The sequence below is a fragment of the Homalodisca vitripennis genome, chromosome X, assembly GCF_021130785.1.
Source record: "Homalodisca vitripennis isolate AUS2020 chromosome X, UT_GWSS_2.1, whole genome shotgun sequence".
NCBI lineage: Eukaryota > Metazoa > Arthropoda > Insecta > Hemiptera > Cicadellidae > Homalodisca > Homalodisca vitripennis.
This window is the reverse complement of record NC_060215.1, coordinates 99,399,078-99,420,358: the sequence shown is the minus strand read 5'-3', so window position 1 is coordinate 99,420,358 and position 21,281 is coordinate 99,399,078. Positions and strand designations below refer to the sequence as shown.

Below are 21,281 nucleotides of genomic sequence, written 5' to 3'. Positions count from 1 at the left end.
TGAATTCTGGAAAGACTAATGTTTATATATTCAGATGATGGCAGACATGACAGAGAGAAGATATAATAATGAGGATTATGAGGATTTGCAACACACCAAAATGGTACCAAACTAACCCTTTAACATGTTTAAAAAGAAAACAGATAAGGCATCCAACCTGAGATCATGGAGTGATTCACTGCAGATCCTGAATTGGTAGAAACGATCTTAACATATGACAGAGCATTGATTTTCCAATGACAATACAATGCAGAAAGCATCAATCCATTCATTTGATGAAACAAAAAATGTAAAGTAAAAAAAAATCAAATCGAATCATTTCAAGGATGATAAAAGCTTGGCAGAGCAAAGCTGAAGATCATGCTCATAGCTTTGGATTGCATTATTATTGAGTGGGTTACATCAGGGTCAAACGGCTAACAAAAATACTGGCCAAGCTTAGAAAAAAAGAAAGAATGAATGAAAAATGTCTTTATTAAAGAGGCGGAGTTAGGGCTATCAAGCTCTCTCCGAAAAGAAGATCTATAGAATAGCAAATCATAGATTCTGTATTAAGATAATGTACCAGCCTACAACTTGCTTTCTGTGAAGAAATTCTTAGTTGAGAAGGACATTATTGTGCTTGAGTATCTACTTAATCACCAGATATTGCCCTTCACAATGTCTACCTTCCCAAAAGTGAAAAGTGATTTTAGAAAAAGTTGAGACAAAAATGACAGACATGCTGAGGAGGCTGATAAATGATCTACAATACTGCTATTCAACAATGAAAAATTCACATGGAGTAGTGCATACATAGAGAAGGTGAGTGAGTACATTGAAGGGAATTACCTGTCTTCTGTAAGAGTTTTGAATAAAGTATATTTTTCAGACAAATCCCATTATTTAACTGTCATACCTCATATAAAATTTAACATGGCCACTCATGGTTATAGGCAGTTGCTTTTCGCACATATCACAAGAAGGTATTTAACAAAAATTTGGTAAAGGAATACTTGCAGGCCCTCAAAATAATGAAACCAAGCAATTATGTAAACACTTACTACATTGCAAAATTTTTGGATGTTCAAAACTGTACCATGTGAGTAAAGATACTTGTAGTTATAAAGCTATCACTCACCCTTACCTATCTTGTTATATCCTATTTAAATTATGATCAGTCATGTTTTATAGGATCACTCTCTCTTTTAACTACTTAGCCCTGGAAATGGCAAAAGACTAGTACTAGTATTTTTTGCAGTTACCTTCTTAATCAAACATTTGCTATTGGACATTAAGTTCAAATACGTCACATTATATATAAGATGATTCAGGATGTTTTGTTATTTAATTTCATGTATACTTTATTTAATTATAACACACGCTTAAAATATATAAAATTCACCTGCAAAATTGTACTATTCTGTAAAAAAGATCAATTAGTTTTTGTAAAAATAGGATTTTTCTTATTGTTTTGTACAGAAAATAATGTTTGGCACATTTTTATATCTTGAAAAATAAAGAGATAAAAAAAATAATTTTTCTGAAGCAAACTTGAGCAATTTTGTTGTTAACTTTTACTTATTTTAATTTTGAAAGCAATAAATACTAATAAACAATAATTATTTATATGTAAATGTTGGCTGTAATATGCTGATAAAGAAAATATGGAATAGTATGTACCCCAATGATTACTTATCTACAGATGATGGTGGTGTGCACAACTAGTAAAATGTGGTTGTAATCACAGTTTTTGTAACTACCTACCATTTCCAGGGTTAAGGAATTAAACTTTTTCATTATTTTCATGGTTATAATTTTTATACCTTCATTACTATCTGTTTGAATGTTGAGTTAAGCTCCAGTTCACCTTCCTTTTAAACTCACTACCGTACTTATCTATTTCTTGAATTTGAATCCATGCCATACATTTTTATACCTCATGAAATCTCTCATATTGTCTTCAATCGAGGTGTATAATACAAATTACTCTCAATTTATGTTTTTATTATTAGTTATTATTTTGTCTCTAAACATGATGGATCTATCTTATTTTTTAACAATATATACAATATATATATATTTTTTTTTCTGTTATGATTGATACTGTAACTGAAGAAATATTTTTATTTTCACATCAAATTTTGTTCACTTTAGAGTCAATCAATGAGTATATAAATGTTTACTTGTACACATTCTTTAATTATGAAATCATGTGATAAATAGTTTGTTATACACTGTACGCTGTTAAAGAACATTAATATGTATTTATTCATTTAAAATGTTAATTTTAATATTGTATACTAGTTTTCATTATGCTGTCATATGCTTACAATGAGTGCACATTTAGAAATAATATAGGATATATATACACAAGCTGGCACCATAACAAATGTGGCATTGTTACAAGTTTTTGTTGTTTTGAAGACTGAGAAATATTGATGATTTTAATGTAAACTTGATATTATATATTGGATAAACAATGATATCAGTAAAATACAGTAGTTACCAGTCGATTCTGTAATAATATCATTGAAGCATTATAGTAATGAAGATCTTTATCTCTACATCAGACTGAGATTTAAACTGTACTGTATGCTTTTACCAAAAAACAGTAATGGAGTTAATGTTTGAGAAAGTGTTATTTTAGCTATTTCATTAAATCTTATATAAGACATTTGTTACATAAGAGTTGTTAACAGCATGTTACGATCATTAATGACTATTTCTGCTTGACCAAGGTCATGCTGGAAACAGTAGTGGTCTCTGTTGAGACTGGGCCAGCATGTCACACACAGATAGACAGACTGGCATAAATACTTTCACTGTACTATATCATTACCATCTCTTCATCATGTAAGAGAGGGTCTGCTCTTAATTTGGTATAAAATGGTGTACTCTTATCTAAAATAATAAATACTGGTAGCAAAGATTTAATCTCTCCTCATGAAGAACTATGCCATAATTTATTAACCTAATGATTTCAATACGAGTAGATGTTGAAATGAAACAACATACTTTATGCTCTGTGTTTCTTAAGCTAGAGTTGAGAAATACATGATAAACTGACAAAAAAATTTTGCATTGCCTACTTAAGAATTAAGGATTGATTACTTAATTAATACATATTTTGCTTTATTCCATTCATTATTTAAATCTTTCCTTTGTATGTTGAATTTAAATTGTTGATAAGTAATAAGGTACATATGTTGTATCATTACTTATATAAATGTAGAGTTTTTTGCATTGGCATATAAAATTATACAAACAAGTAAAATAAGATACAACTAAACGATAAACAAACTTTATTATTGATTACTCTTTGCACATTTTATGGTTGCAAAAGCTTAGTGGTGAGTTTGCTTAATATTGTCAAGTATCAAGAGTATCTATTTCAGTTTATCCGTTTTAAATCCAGTTTGTGGTAGGCTAACAATGTGAAAAATAACATACATTAATTATAACTCCTATAACTCACCGTGTTATAAAACTATTCTCAACTATTTGGGCAAACTAAATTTAAAAAAATATTTTGCAGTAACATTAAGGCAGATATAATTTTGAAATGATACCCTATGTGATGTTGGTCGATGACTAATCATTTACGGAATGGAGAGCCACAGTAAGAGTCAATATAGCCCAAGGTGTAATCCAAGGCTACCATGTGATCACCATGGAGATATCATGTGATCAACAACAGGGCAGCCAAAGTGATATGACAAACTACATATGCTTCAACACCTGGTCAGTTGTAGCTTTTGGCACTTTCCCCGCTAGGCACAATACGTCAACCACAACTATAAGTGCTTGTGTGTTCAATTTCGGGGCTTTGGAAGATTAACTCAAAATGTGGATGTTTAGTTATGTATAACAAGGCAGTTTATTGTATATTTGTTATTGTCATAGTTATTATTATAGAACTTTGATTCAGCATAAAAATTGCAGTCATTTAGGTTTTATGTTCATAATAATGATGTAAGAAAGGTGTCATGTTTGTTATCATTACTGAAATTGTATTCGAGTACATGTGATGGATAGTTTTTATGCTGTGAAAGCGGCCAAATATCAAGATAACCAAACATTGTCTTTTGCCTTTATCTGAAAGAACAATGTTGAGGTCAGTGATATCATTACCTCGTTTTGTAGAATCTGTTGGCAGGAGACAAGGCTGTCTCAGAACACAGGCTTCTTATTGAGTTTGGGTCTTTAATTTTTACTACTTACTTTTTCATGGACCTTTATTCCCCACTACTAGAATTCTCCAAGGCAGCTTTATGAATCTCATAAGTAGATTAAATTGTGTAGCATAGCTGTGTAGGGTCAGATAGTCCATTTGAACAGACATAGAACTTTTTTAGTCATCTCTTATAATTTGTCAATAATAGTGAGTGTTTTAATTTTATGTGCAAATTCAAAAATTCTGCCATATTTAAAAATGGTTGTATTTCGTAAAGTTTCTTGAGGATTGATTTTCACTGTAGAACAAATTACATACTGTACATTATTAATTAGTAAAATAATACAATGCTTCTGAAACAAAAATACAATAACCACTTAATTAACAGAGTTAATTTGAAATTTGATTAAATTTTAAATTGTTAAACTCATATAAACCAAATGATTCAAAATACCCTCAGCAAGATGATGGCTCATAAAACTTCTCAAATTTAACAGTTCAATAACTTTAATGGTGTACATTAACTGTTATGTTGTGGAATAGATACAATACTTACATTATACACTCTAATTACAGTTGTTAATAGTATCATTAATAAATTACAGTATTGTGTTAAACTGAGCTGGATGAAGTTTATGATTGCTGAAATGTGAAATATTGATATATATATATATATATATATATATATATATATATATATATATATATATATATATATATATATATTGTGAACAGACTTAGTACTCGTAATTTGAATTGTTAGTAAAAACTGTTAACAAAGAAAGTAAAAATTAAATTTAGTACAACAAGTGATTTTAAACTTGTATCACCATGTGCAAATCTCTTTCTCAATAAAAGAAAATGTAATTACACTATCATTTTGAGGATAGGCATGCATACACTGTGTGTATCTAGAAAATATGTTCCAATAACATTTCCAAATAAAACTGGAAAAATTAATAATTTTTAATAAAAAAGAATCATTCCTTGATTTGTAATGGTTTTCTCCCCACAACTTGATCAGAATCAGGAGCTCGTTCCACGAGCAGAAAAATTCAAATAAGGCTTTAATTACTAAGATGCAAATGTAGCAATACATAGTGACATAGTTTATTGCATGTTTTTAACCTACAATACTAGGTATTAATGTTATTTTTATTATAATTTAAATTTGAAATACTTTAGCTTGTAGTTAGGTTCTGATAGTAGTGCATTTGGCTATACTAAAATGTATTGGTAAACTTTGTTCTTAACCTTACATGGTCTAAGAATTGTTTGCCATTAGTGCCACGATCCTCATTGTCTGCAAGTGATAATAGTAATGTCTAATCACCAGCCACGGATCACACAACCTTTCATGATTTCTTTATGCTCAGTAAAAGAAAGTCTACTAAATTTTTATATTATAAAGTCTCTCACCCCTTATCTCCTGGCCTGAAAGTTATTTAAAACATTCTTCCATTGTTTATTAGAAACCTAGTGTGATAAAAGACTTTGTACTAAGTTGTAGTACATCTCAGACTGACCTGACCTGATGCAGGCTCATTGGCATACTTGTCTGCTCCCTTATTTTCAATAATTTCCACATAACCTTGAACCCATAGTGTAACAGTAATTATTAATATATTGGGTATTGACTAGTTTTTGGGAACAATAATTCATAAACACCTTTAATGCATTATTAAGTGAATAGCATAGTCGTTAACATAAAGATTAATATATAGAGAGGTGCAAATTAAATATACTTTAATACATTTTATCACTATTATCAAATTTAGAAATAGTAATACTTATTTTGCGAACACTCCTATAATAAGTTCAGTAATACACCTTTTAGTTATTTATTTGAAGTTGCCTTCTGAAAACTTAAATAAAAAAAAAAAAAAATGAAATGAAATTACAAAACATCTTGTGATAAAAACTAAACATTTATTCATATAGTGACAGATAACAATAACACCATTAAACTGAAATAACATTAGTAGTAATTTAGCTACTCCTCAGTTTTAAAGAAAAAGATTGTACTGCCAGGAATTTCAAATAAATCTAATTTCTAATATGAGTAACAAACAATCAACAGATTATAATACAGCGGATGTTGTCTCTCACGTTGAGGTAATATCACATCATACAATTGATTAACAGCTTTTAAATATCTTAAATTGTAAACAACTCAAGTGTCCTCATCTCAAGTATTATGCATTTTTGATGATTCTCGTTCAATCCAGTATTTAATTTAAAGTACATGTTAATTGTGTACATAGACTTTATGCAACTCATTTTAGAAACATGCGCTTTTCATTTCGATAACTTTAATTACTTTTAGATGTATTTTTTAATGTATTCTTGTAACATACAGCATTTAGTGCCATATGTTAGATTTTACAAAAAAAAAACATATTTACCATCATGTTTTTATTCAAAAGCAAAAAATCAGAGGTGTCCCTCAGGGAAGTTGTTTGGTACCTTCGTTGTTTTCTTTTATATTACGGATCTGTCAGATTGCTTGCTGGCACAGCACTTCTCATGCATATGCTGCCGATTTGCAAGTTTCCCAGCAATGTCTACTACTGTTTCCCAGTTTATGGCAACAGCATCTCGAAAAAGAATGCAAACTGAATTTAAAAAATGCAGAACGCTGCATTGCGGTTTGTCTGTAATCTGAGGTACTTTGATCATGTTTCTGCTTACCAGGAAACTATACATATAATACCAATAGAAATAGTGTATAGAATACAGACTTGCTGTTTGGTGCACAAGTTCCTTACACTGGAATGAGCCATGCTATCTTCGTGAAAAGCTCTCACATCGGGAGGAGGTTTCTCGGTGCGCCACCCGGCAGAGCCGAAAGCTGCACTTCTCTAAGGTCTCATTAGAGATAGGGAGAAAGGGGTTTAGGTATTTTTGATACAAAACTGTACACTCTCCCCTGTAACCTCCTTCACATATCCTGTACTGCATTTAAGAAAAATTTAAAATTATTGTACAATGCTTCAGTCCTTTCTATAGGAACAAGAATAATGTACTGTATATGTTGTAATATTTCGTTGTACTAGGTTAGTTTTGTTATTTATGTAATAAGTTAATGACGAAGTTATTGTGAAAACTAGATGAATCTAAAAATCACTCATCAATAAAAGAAACATTGTTTTATTTATTCATTTTATTTGATTTTACATAAACCTACCCTAAAGATTTTGATTTTGGTGGTACAACTGGGGTTCCATTGAGTAAATATTTCTTGAAGATTTTAAAACATTTTTAATCACATCCATCTAAGAAAATTGTCTAAAAAAAAAAAAAAAAACAATGTTTGGATCATTCCATATGAAATTGTAGCTATGTATGGCTCGAAGTAAAATGGCTGAAGATAAGAATATTATTATTTTTTACAGTATGTATGTAGAAGGTGACTGGAAGTACTAACATGTTTGTTATTTATAAAAAATAATAATTTATTTAAGTCAAATTCTATTAAAAAAGGCATTACCTATTGGTTATATATGAAAAAAAAAAACTGTTAAAGATTCAAAAGTTAATTTTGAGAAGTTTTTATTGGACCTTGGTTACAAGATTGTTTAGTATTAATACTTTAATTGCATATAATTCCTCGTAAAACAAAGAAAAATACTTTTTCTGTTTTTTTTTTTAACTTAAAAAGTGTTATCTTAATTCACTGACTGGGCTTTAGCGCGGGCTGGCCACTGAGACTTTTCAAGGTCACTCAATTAAGACGTTAATTACATGAATTGTAGCTGGGCATTTATTGTATAGTAGGTTAACTTTTAGATTTTTATTTTTTATTTAAAACTATGAAGTTGATCTTAATACTGTATTGGTGAAGTTATTGGGGTATTCTTAGTGTCATCATGGAACTGTCAAGGTAAGATTGGTGGTGTATTCCCAATAATTCTATGAGACATGTGAGAGAGAGTTGTTGACAGAGATGATGTATCGCTAAAAATGCTACTACAAAACTGGAAAAAGAGAGAGTTTACTCGTAAACACTTCGTTTTTGTAGATTTTGGTGTAACGAGTAGAAATGATTAATAGCTGCTGAAGAAAGGTTTGTGGTGATTCATAAAGAATGGAGAAAATGTTTGTGTCACTTATGTGGTATCATATCTTTAATGTGCTTTTCTGTACTTTTCGTTGAACTATCTTAACAATCATGTTCATTGGGACTATGTTAATAGTGGGCAGGAATTTGTAATACTTATAGTCCGGTGTTAACCAATGTTTGATTGATGGTTGCCAGGTTCCTTTTTTATATGCATCTGTTGATACTGCATAAGTCAAGGAAACTTTATTGTTAAGATCCTGTATAATTGGTTTGCATGAGTCTTCAATTTGTAGATCTTGGCATTTAGGAATTTGTAGACCCAAAATTTATAGGGATAGTTTTCGTTTCTCATACTTGAAATAAATAATCAATCCAGTGACTTAACATTTTCAGTTTGAAAAGATGTACTATGTTGTACTATTTTTTACTTTCTTTATAAAAGGCTTTAAACTAGCAGCAGTTTTGGCAGATTTCAAAGTGTAGATCTTTATTTTAGCTATCAATCCACAATGTGAGTGGGCCTATTGAAATTGATTTGGAACACAATACATAAGTAACAAATTAGGAGTCCTATAAATAATGTAATATATTTATAAACTTATTAAGTCAGAAATGAGGAATGATTGTTCTTAGATATATTCAAATTAGAGGTCAGTCAGTGATATTACTTATCTGTTACTCTCGTTTGTGGTAAGATTTGTTGAATGCACCCATTGAATTGTAGGTCACACTGTATTATCATCTCTGAGTACTGAATTGTTTCTTGTATTAAATTTAAAGGTGACATTAATCACAATTAGTGTCACAATTAACTGCAAACTAATAGCTAGCCTATCAGGCTCACTGATCATTACTATTCATTATGCGAAATTCTTAAAGCAATTTTCATTGTAAGTTGCATCATTGTTTGTGGATTTTTTTAAAAGCATTTTTGGTATTGTTTGCATTTATTTTGCTTTGAAAGTACTGATGTAATTTTGGTGTGCTCCAAATCATATTTTTCTGTGATAAATCTGTCTTGAACTTCTGTATCAAGGAATGATATGAATTCCTGTTGATTATTTAAATTTAAAGGGGGACATGGTTAAAATTAAATTGTTGAATTTGTTATGAAGGTAATTTTTTATATTTATTACTATTTAAGTTTTCCGATTCACACCGTAGTAAAAATAACACAATTAAAATGTTTATATATTTTAGTCTCAGCAAGGAAAGCTAACTTCAGTCAACAGATGTTGAACCAAAATTATGAGGCCAAACTATTTAAGATTTTAACCATTTCAGTAATTTTTTAATGCAGTGTGATTTGAAAAACTTATGATGCTCATGACACCGGGCATGTAAGCGTAATATAACTTCAACATTTGATTTTTCAGGTCAAAATAAGTAAGAAATGTCATATAAAGTATGGTCCTATTTTGCTTGGTTTTTAAATCTGTATATTTTTATTTTATACATAAAAAATGATACCTTAATTTCATAGCAAGTGTTCAAAAAAACCACAATAAGTAGGTATTTTCAACTGCTAAATGTAACAATCAGCTGATTATTAATCAGCAGTTAAACAACATTAATAACTCGATTACTGTATTTTAAGCAAGGGATGACACTTAGTAAAGCCTTAGCGTGTTAAATTTGGTATGGAAATGCTCATCTAAAAGTAATTCATATTTTACTATACCTATACTTTTCATAAAATCTCCCGTTTTTGAGCTATTAAAGTTTGAAAATTTTTGTATTATTTCGATCTTGAAACCTAATATGATATTTTTCTGAAACTTTATTTCAAAACAAGGCTTGATTAGACTAAAAATTTTGCAAAGTTTGAACATTTTTATTTCTTTATTCAATTTAAAGACATAATGTTTTTCTTAAAACACAGATAGTGAACTGAGCAAGTGCTATATTTTATATGATATTTCTTGCTTATTTTGACCTGAAAAATCAAATGGTGAAGTTTGATACAGTAATTTATGGACACCCTGTGTGAGCAAAATCAGAGTTTCAAATAAAATAATTTCTAAAGTAAAAATGTTTGTTGCTCCTGGCTTGTGTAAGCGTACCTTTAAAGTGGTTGAGCTCGCTTATTTATTGCCGGATTTCGTTGAAACAAGTACTGATGGAATTTTAATAAAATTCTTCAATTAGATAGTGTCTAGTAAATTTTTATATCTAAACAGATTTTTGTTTTGTTATTTGACTTTACAAATTTTAAACAGATGCCATTTTGTTAATATTAAAGTATTTTCCCACATTTTTCTCTAATTCATTCAAACCTCTGTGCCAAATTTTGTTTAAAGAAACTAAACTGCTAAACTGTGTGCTTTGTAGTTCAGCTAAAGAGCTTAACTATTTTTGGAGATGATAATTTTTGTAAAAAAAAGACAAAATGGCAGTAAGCGGCTAAAGGAGACATTTCACAACCTATGTTTATTAAACATTTTTTGTCTAAAATGATGAGTACTATCAGCCACAGAGGTTTGTGACATGCTTTTGTGAACACCCTGTATGTGTGTGTGCGTGCGTGTGCGTGTATGTGTGTGTGTGTGTGTGTGTGTGTTTTCACAGTTCAAATATGTTTATTTATTAACAGTTTTTTATTTGATACATGATCCCATGTGCCTGACACAGCACGTGCGGGATTCTGGTGTGTGTGTGTGTGTGTGTCTGTGTGTGTGTGTGTGTGTGTGTGTGTGTGTGCGTGTGTGCACGTGTGTGTGAGTTAGTTTCCAAATTTCATTTGGATTGTCTTTGCAAACAGAATGAATGATGAATTCAAAATTTTTTATAGCTCTATTAGTATTTATGTTAGAATAAAAAATGTATTTTTCAGCAACATTTCAATGTATTTACAATTAATTTTTTTTAATAAAAAGTTAAGATGTTAAATGTTAAAAAATTAAGCAGAAATGGTTAAAAACATTATAAAAAAATATTACACCCCTATCTGGTTAATAGTATTATATAATACAAAATTGATAGTATTGTTTATCGGTATGAATCAGACAATTACCCACATTCTTGTCTTGCATGTGTTTAAGAACAGTAATCATCTATTTAATTAAAATCAGCTGTTTATAATACTTCAACAATGAAAATGTCTTGACAACTGGTGACTATTTAACTAATACTCCTAAAATAATCACAAAGAAATGTTTATAACATTCATACTTATATGTATAAAGTTTTTAGGCTGATCTAACATTACTTTCTAATTAAGTGAAATCGCCAATGAAAAACCCACATAAAATTGTGAGCATTTTACTGTACAATATTTTCTATTAAAAGAATTCCATTAATAAGTTTTCAGTTACCCTCGCTTAATTTCTCGTATAACGAATTGGGTGTTAGTAAGGACATGACAGTTGTAAATAAGAGTTTTTAGTATAAAATGATGGTTTTGCGATTCTTCAGTGGGCATTGGAAATTATTTTTAATCCATTCCAAAGTAATGGTGGGGGGGGGGGGCAGTGGGTATGACACATGCCAAAGGCTATACTGTGTGTCATGCATTGTTAAACCCCCCCCTCATCCTGCCAATTAGTAAACAGCTATCTGGTGCTTTTAACTGTTGACCTTGATACAAGCAAATTGTTAGAATATGCTCTATCAAGTTATAATTGGATAATTATTAAGATTGTTACGCCTGTTACAATTTTCATTTGTTTCTATTATTAATTTAAACATTTCATTGTAAATTATATAAAAGGAATGCTGGAGTATTGTTAATATTTGTCTAATTTAATTGTCAAGTAATATGCTTAGTATTCGTGGAGTGAAATATCAAAATATCCTGAGTTTATCCAGTCTGTGACCAACTGGAATCCCATTGTTAAGCTGCCGAAAAATGGAACCCCCTCTTTACACAACATTGCATTATATATAATGGATCCAAAAAACTTTTTGCCAAGGAGTTAAAAATTAAAGTCAATAGATGTCAAGAATTGAGATATCAAAGATAAAGATATCTTTTCAGATGTTAAATCTAATCTTCAAATTGCTCCTCAAGTAAAATAATTCAAATTCGGTTCTAATAAATTTCAAACATTTAAACACATTAAGAGACTTTTTTTGACACTGAATTTTTGCTTGATTTTGCAGAAATGACAAATTTGAAGTGTATCAGTAATAAATTAGCTCAAATTTCTCAAAAATCTCCAAAATAGAGATTAATCTTTTGAAACTGCATGCTGCTTTGGTCCTTTGAATTTAGGTGGGAATAAATTTACATTTCAACATTTTACCCTAAAAGAAGAAGGTTGAATATTTGAACCATTACTAATAAACTATATAAAGTAACACTCACACCATCTAGTTTTGAAAATATGCCACTTTATGAAAGTGACAAATATAAATGAGAGAACATAAAGGTTATGTAGGAGTTGAACTCTTGGTTTGATTCTGCTTTTTCCACTATTATTTAGTATTATTAAATACATAATTAATTGATGATATTAAAATAGATTAAAACGTAATTTTAACTGCAAGTTTTGAAAACTTCTTGTTTACGTAACAGTCCTTCAATATAAATTTAAAATAAGTAATACTGTTACTTGAAAGTTAGGGATTAACAAAAAAATGGATTCCAATAATAATTATTAGTCATTGTTTAACTTATAGCTATTCTCAAGAACTTATCTTCCTCAGCAAATTTGCCACTAAGGACCAAACTCATTTTGGTTTTCTAAGATATTGAAACATATTGTGTAAATAGAAATTGGAGGGAGTTATACCAATTTCAAGAGCTGAAGGCCAAAAGTGTAATGTATACAGAAAGCCGGGATAATCAGGGTAAACAATTCAGTGGTATTCTCTAGTTAATACATTTTTGATTTAGTTTTAGTGTCATAACAAACTAATAGTTAACTAAAGGCATTATTGTGTATTTGATTGATGTGTTATTTTACAAAGGGTAAAAATACAATATAATTTTTTGCTATAACATATTCTCAGTTTTATTATAACAGCATACTAACATAATAATAGTGGATTTGGTATAACTAAAAGATCAAGGGGGGTTACGATGGTAGAACGTTTAGAGTTGGCTACTGATCATGTAGCTGACACAGGTATAATACTTGCCAGGCATGCATTACTAGCATCTAGATACTGTTCTGGCATACCTTTTTATTCTAATTATTGGATTCAAGCTCATGAATTCGATCCCTCTTAAAAAAAGTAGTCATCTAATAATATGGAGTAACCTAGTAGTGTTTCTCATAAGGTTTCCACAAGATTTTTACAAGTTAAAGTTTTGTTAAATTCTTCACATAACATTTGAAATTCTAATAACCTTGTGGAAATATGTACTGTAGTCATGTACTAGTACTTATACTAAAATATACAATGCTACCTACACACTTTTTATATCTGTTTTTTAAATATTCATTTTACTTGCTTGTCTTATTTGTTTAAATATTTGACTGTAAAATGAAACATGTGTTCGAGATTATTGAGGAGTTAATCCCATTAATAGATAAGAAAAATCTTATTTGAAAGTAAATTTTAAGACATTGTTTTTTATACAATTTATATTTTTGCATTAGTGACATAATATTTTATCAGTCTGGCTCAGTAATAATTGTGCCACAATAAATCAATACTCTCTTTATTGTTCTGATAATGTGATGAGTCAATCATTGCTGTCTTGAACACAACTAACTGCCAATGTTGTGATTTTAAAACAAGATTCTAAATTTACACTTACAAATTTTACACCTCCATTAGCTCCAATAAAACATTTACTACATCAAAGAATAACTTGTATTAACAATACAATTAATTAGCCTTAGTTATGGCAAATTTTAAATTTCTAAACTTAAATTGTCGTGTTTTAGTGTCTAACAATAAAAAAATCTCTCAATATCTCTTCAAAATACTGTATGCTATAAATTTAATAATGGCTGACAACTATCAAATTATCTATTATCAAAGTGGCAGTGGAGAGGAAAATAACATAAGATAGCAGTGGGGCAGACTCAGGTGATAATCAGCTGCTGACCTTGAGCCCCCTCCCCCTTCCTCCCCACCAGCCACCCACATGGAGCCAAAATAGTCACATATGGGCTCAGTGTCACTAGTCTGCCCCATGATGATTCCCCTCCTCACAAATTCTGTACCTGATCTGTGCTTTCCACTTTTGAAAACTTAACGAACAAGTAAAATTTAAAGTCATAATTTTGTGATAGTGCGAATTGACTCAATAATGGATAAGTCCTCAGTGGTAGAGGTATGTTGCTGATTTTTTTTAATCACTATCAATATTTTACAATCAACATTAATCCTAAACTTATTTAAAAAAAAATCCCAACATAAATGTATTTGATAATTAGTACTGTCCCTAATATGTAATAAAATTTGAATTATGGTCTTTTAATTAATAAAGCGTATATTAACACAAATTTTTAAATTATAATTTGTTTGAAATTTGTACAATATTTTAGTTTAAAAAATGTAAATTGTTCTGTTACAGTTATTTTAATTGTGTTTTAAATTTTAAAGTTGCCTAATGAAATTCAGTGTAAGAGATGTGAGGTATCATCTTCATATAAGTAGTGTAAAATTTGCTAAATAAGATAATCAGATAAAATCATTTAATCATAGAACTGTTATCAAATGATATAATGTGCTATGATGCAACTATATATTTTTATCAAATGATACTTGCAGCATTTCATATGAACATAAAGAATGAATATGATGATAAAGTATTATCTGCATTTTCATTAAAATATCCAAAACTAATACTTTTTCAGATTGACCATCTGTTTTTTATATTTGTGATCAAGTTCATAACAAATTTTCAGAAGCCCTTTATTAGTACTAGTGCTATTAAATACAAAATATAACTTTTGCAGGCATTTCAGAAAACCAGTTTTAAAAATTAATAGTGATTTAAACATTACCTTATTCTTTAAACATGAATAACATTAATTTATAATTAAAGTATGTTGTGTTATAGGTTGTTTCGGAAAAATAACGTTTATTAAAAAGTGCCAGTATTTCTATTTAACATTTATTTTTTAAAATGGCTTATTTATATATTTTTAGTATACTTACTAACGGTAAATCTTCAATACGTTCAATATCTTGAAATCTTAAACTTGTGTGAAACCATGTGCAAGTTTTATAAAAAGTGCTTTCAAATGGCTGACTCTCTTGCTGAGATGGATAATTTTTGATGTAGGCAGTTTTTTTTAAATTTTCTACACCTTTATGAATAAATATTTTATAAAGTAATAGTGTTCCAAGTTTTGCTCTTACTATCTAGTTTCAAATGAGTTTTAATTTTCAAAGTACTCTTTAGGAATTTGTACTGACTTTATAATACTCAACGTTGCTTTTGATAAGTTTTAATAGGACCTACCTAGCTCTAACTGCTGGATAAAATTGGCTACGGACACTATAATTAAAAATATTGTTGAAATACATATATATATATATCTCGTTGAAATGAGTAAATATAATTTGTTATTAATCTTATAACAATTATGGATGGTCTATATGGTGTCTGTACCACAAATGAAAGATCAGGTTTAAATAATTTTCGTCTATAAAATTTGGTCATGGTATAAATACAAGTTTAAAGCTTCCTTTCCTAAAACTTAACATTTGGGTAAAAAAGAAATTTGAACATTTTAAGCTATTTTAAAATGGTGGCCATAGATATGAAAAGGGTAGAATATTTTACACCACCTTTCAACCATTTACTGATACTATCCTGTACTTTTTATTAAATATATGTAAAGTTAAAATTATTAGGAGTACAGATAGATATAACTTTTGCTTAGTGTAACGTATAAAACTATTTTTTGTCAATATCCTTATATATCATTGGTTCGAAATCATGTTATCATATCATTGGTGTTATTAATATATTAATTGGTGTTAACAGAAATGCTCAAATAATAACATTTATTGTGTAGAACTTTATTGTAAAAAAATACTATTGTAGTAGTTACCAGGGCTTTTACCCACAATTTAATTGGCTTTGCATGTGTAGGAGAACTTCTGGTTTGAGTGAATTATATTTCCGTTGCTAATGTTGAGTTTGCCTTGAGTTGCCACAATCAAGAAAATGTGTCCAAAAGTGTATATTTATGACCATTGTAATTTACTCGTCTTTGTAATTTTTGTTCCATAGTCGTTTTTGCCGATGTTATTCCCGATCAAGAAAAGATATATGTATATATATATATATATATATATATACAGCACAGAGAAACCTACTTCTGTCAAAAGACAACTAAGATGGGTTTAATAACAGACTTAAAGTATACAGTAAAAGTTAGATATCTAAATTTGACTTTTAAATCAATATTACAGCACTAACCAAGCACTGCATACTTAACATTTGTTAAAATGTACAGTTAAAAGTATATTTTTATTAAAGTTTTTAATTTTTTTATCTGGATATTTACTTACTCTATGCTAAACACCGGTTGCAGAAAAGGTTGATATAAGAAATGATGTTACTATCAAGCTTATAGTTTATTCGTCCTGTGGTTTTGGTCTCATCCATAAACTAAATCAGAATTTTGGTAAACCAATAACAAATATTTGTTCTATATAAGAACTGATAAATAACAATCAATTGATTGATTGTTTTTGTTGATTTTAAATTTAACAGTGAGTTAAAATTTTACCTCGTGTTTTACCAACAAATGAATAAACTTATTTTGTTTCACTTAGAAAAATAAATAGTATATTTTACATATTTTCCTTCTAATTAATGTAAACAAAGAAATTTTCTTGTATCTCGGGATATGGTGAGCTAAAAGTATGATAAATAAAACAATGAGGCACATGAACAAATGTTAACTATAACAAATGCAAGTAAAAATTGTCTGAGTGTCTTGGTATTCTGATTTATGAATATATTTTGAGAATATTTAATTTTGTAAGTTTATATTTATGTATTTTAAATGCAACAAGTCATGCTATTTAGTAGTAAAATAATGTTTTTGGTAGTTTAATTTAGATTTTATGTAAACATGTCACCTAAAGATGCTCCCAACTTTAAGAATTTATTGGTAGTATAAAACACAGTTACATAAAATGCCTAGTGTAATGGGTTTGTGTTATATTGTTGAACAATTTATTTTAAATGTCTAGAAAGGTGATTGAGTATTTAATGCCATTTTGCCAAACTACTAGAATAACTGTTATCTTATCTACTATGGAGCAGAGATGAGGTCACTGCAATTATTAATATCACATAGACTTATCAGGTTGGCTTGTGATAGCAGAGTAACAAGAATTTTGCCCTACACAGTTCCTTATTTCAACTACCCTTGTTCAATCTTCATGCTCTGATTTGATTTAATGTCCCCAAAGAGTATGCCACTAAAGTATATTCTTTATTGTCTAAATCATATGTTTAAAATAAGTACTATAAGTAATGTGTATATATATTTTAATAAACAACTAATCAAATTATGTGGCCTGTCTAATAGTTATTTAAAAGCCTTTTTATTGTGTTTTATTATTCTTTAATGTAGTGAAATTTTCTAACAGTATTTTTAAGATTGGCCTATTGCTCTGTAGGAGTTGAAAACGGTTTCCTTCCTGTTAAACTAAACCACTAGCTGGTTGTGCTATTGCTAATTAAATATAGCATGTAAAATTTGTCTAACTATTGCTAAAAATGAAACATTTATACACACATTTTAGACATTTTATAATTTTAATACTATCAACATCATGAGTCATGTTCATCTGAAGATATCCAAAAAACATCGGTGACACAGGCGCTCAAAATGAATTCTTTACATTGTTTCGACATCAGAGACATCTATACTTTAAAATAAAATGTAGTATAGTTGAAGAGGCATTCTCATTTTCTCATCAGGTGCACAATAGAGTGCACTATGATGTTTGAGACACAATCTAAGCACAGTGGGGCAATCTAGTTTTCTACACATAACATACCTATGGTGGGAGGGGTTGATTCAACGTAAATGTTGGTTTTAGCTCCAGGTTACCTTCCTCTTAGTATTATACGGGTGTTTGAAAAGTATGGGTACGGCTTAAAATTTTAAAAACCATAGGAGATAACATCTATAAACTTTGCACAGTGTCATATGGCTATGTAAACTATTTTTCCTTGCTATTACCATGACATGACAACCATGGGGGGACGGCCCACAGAGGAAAACATGGAAATCTTAAATTGAAGCATGGGTCGAGTGATACCTCATTTGAAAGAGCTCACTTAGTAGAGTTGAATGCCGCAAACCGCATTGCAAAAGGTTTATCCAATCAGAAATGGCGGGTTGTTTTAGGTACACATTGTGAAGTACATTATGCGCTGCCATTTCTGACCCGATCGTCGTATTCTGATGCGGTTGGCGGCGTTTCACTCTACTAACCAATGTGTTTTCACTGACTTTTTTTAATTAGCAAATTATGTCATAAATTTATAACACAATAAATAAAACATTTAGTGCTTCAATTTAAGATTTCCATGTTTTCCTCTGTGGGCCGTCCCCCCATGGTTGTCATGTCATGGTAATAGCAAGGAAAAATAGTTCACATAGCCATATGACACTGTGCAAAGTTTATAGATGTTATCTCCTATGGTTTTTAAAATATTAAGCCGTACCCATACTTTTCAAACACCCTGTATATGTGTAGATGCATTAATGTTATTGTATGTAAAAACAGGTAAACATGAAAAGTGTGTAAAATTGTTACAGGTATTAATTAATTAATATGTATTACTATTTATTTTGTTTCTTTCAATATTTGGATTAAATGATTTGTTAGGCACAATATAAAATGCTTTTAAAATTTAAACCATTTTTTGGGTTGTGTTGTAATTTTATATTTAAGAAAATATTTTAAAATTTAAAATTAAAAGTTAAAACTGTACTAGTAACTTGTAATTCTCCAAAAGCTTGATTATTTTATATGTTAATTATTCTTAGTGTACAGTAATTTGTATCAATGAAAGTTTTGATGATTAATTCCTGAAGTGAAAAAATGTACAGTGAGAGTTAAATGTAGAGTGAGAGTGAGCGGTTTTGAAATAGATAAACATATTTGCTGGCTAACAAACTCTTGCCTAAAAATAAGTGGAAGGTGTATTGTGCCAATTCCAAATCCTTGAGACAGTTTAATAAATGGTTTGTGTACTATCGTGTGTTAATAATCTTTTAAAATTACCTATTAATTGGAATATCTTAAATTAAGATTCTTTTGATGGTTAGATAAAAAACAAATAAGGGGAAAATTTTTATTTACCTTAAATTGTTACTATGTTAATTTATAAGGCTATATTTTGCAATTTATAAGATTAATAATTGTTTAATTGAACTCCCTGTTTTTATTAAATGAATACATATTTTTAATGGTTGGATCAGTATTATATAGAATAATATTAAACCATAAACAATAAATACAATAATAAAGTGTGAAATATAAAGTTGTGTAATTCGTAATCTGCTGTTGTTTGATGCATGGTTAATTCCTGTGTGATATATGAGGACAATAAAGGGTGTTAGACAAAACGGTCACCTAGCCGTTTTATACTCATAAAAACTGTTTACACTTCATTTTCAGACAATTAATTTGTTAGAATATCAGTGTATATCCACTTTTGAGTTTCAGTTCTATATGTGATTTATATACCTTATCACAAATACCTTATACCTTTCTGTGATCTGAATTCTACCTCAATATAATTCTCCTCTTGGAAGTTTATATTCCTCTTGGACATATAAATACACTAATATATTTGAGTATACTAATACATAAAGAAATTAATTCATTTTTACTTCCAATCCATTTATTATGTGCTAGTTTTTAAAACACACAAATTGTTTCTTATTGGCTGTAATCTGATCTTGGCTACTTCTTTTATGAGTGTTAAAAATAGTTTCTACCTCCTCTGAATATGAATATATTTTTACTAAAATATTTATTTCTCTTAGTAATATGATTATTTTTTTAATTGTCAGTAATTAAAAAATACTGTTGTACCTAATATATTCATCTTATACACATAATATAATGATCATTATATTTTTTCCAATTTTGATAGAATGGGTATACACAGTTTCGACAGTCCAAATGGGCCTTTCCTGCTATTTCCAATGTTAGCCCCTGTATTGTTTATTGGATATTTTCTTGAAATCACCAAATACAATTGAAACCAAATTAGTTGGCAATTAAAAAGGACACATTTCCAATATATGCTATTTTTAGATTGGCTTTCTATAGAGGAGACTAACTGATATGTCTACAATCAGGTTAAATCTTGATTGCATGTCTAATTTTTGTGCATAGCCATATATTGGTTTTCAAGAATTTTCTTTTTTCAGGGTTCCACTGGCTATCCAAGACGTGCAAGTACTGAAAAACTAAGAGAAATATTTAATAGAGTGAGTATTACAAATAATGTTTAGTGGCATATAGTTATTAACTCCTTCATGACTAGATGTATTTGCTATTAATTAATACAAGGGCTGTTTTTTAAGTAAGGGCCGTTTTTTTTTTTAAATAAACAACAATTATTTTTTTTTCAAAATACATTTATTTTCAGAATCTACATACTTTTTTTTATTTTTCTACACAGTTGCCTTGTTTGTTAAGGCACTTATCATATCTTAAAACTAAGTTTTGAAATCCCTCTTCAAAGAAATTTGCCGCCTGCTCTGACAACCAGGAGTTCACGGCCGTCTTAACTTCTTCGTCGTCATTGTAGCACTTCCCTCCAAGATGATTTTTCAAGTACCGAAAAAGGTGGAAATCGCTCGGAGTAAGGTCGGGGCTGTACGGCGGATGATTCAAAACTTCCCAGCCAAAAGAGTCGATCATTTCCTGTGTCAGAGCAGCGGTGTGAGGCCTTGCATTGTCGTGGAGGAGCAGAATTCCCTTTGTCAGCATGCCGCGTCTTTTGTTCTGAATGGCGCGTCGGAGACTGGCCAGGGTTGCGCAGTAGGCTTCTGAGTTAATCGTTGTTCCTCGCGGCATAAAGTCCACTAGCAAAACACCGCGCCTGTCCCAGAACACAGTTGCCATAACTTTGCGCCGCGACAGCGTTTGCTTGGCTTTGACTTT

At 29.7% G+C, this 21,281-nt stretch overlaps 1 protein-coding gene across 2 annotated transcripts in view; it reads left to right on the top strand.

Annotated features, from left to right (window-relative positions):
- Positions 1-21,281, top strand: part of LOC124369738 (calcium-binding mitochondrial carrier protein Aralar1) — a 92,404-nt gene that overhangs the window by 12,747 nt on the left and 58,376 nt on the right. The window contains exons 1-2 of one of the 2 annotated variants that reach the window (XM_046827805.1): positions 14,282-14,448; positions 20,543-20,602. In XM_046827805.1, the coding sequence (XP_046683761.1) occupies positions 14,425-14,448; positions 20,543-20,602 (84 nt within the window). In that variant the 5' untranslated portion in view covers positions 14,282-14,424. Of the gene's footprint in view, positions 1-14,281; positions 14,449-20,542; positions 20,603-21,281 lie in introns of those variants that run through there. The other variant, XM_046827804.1, reaches the window with a different exon arrangement.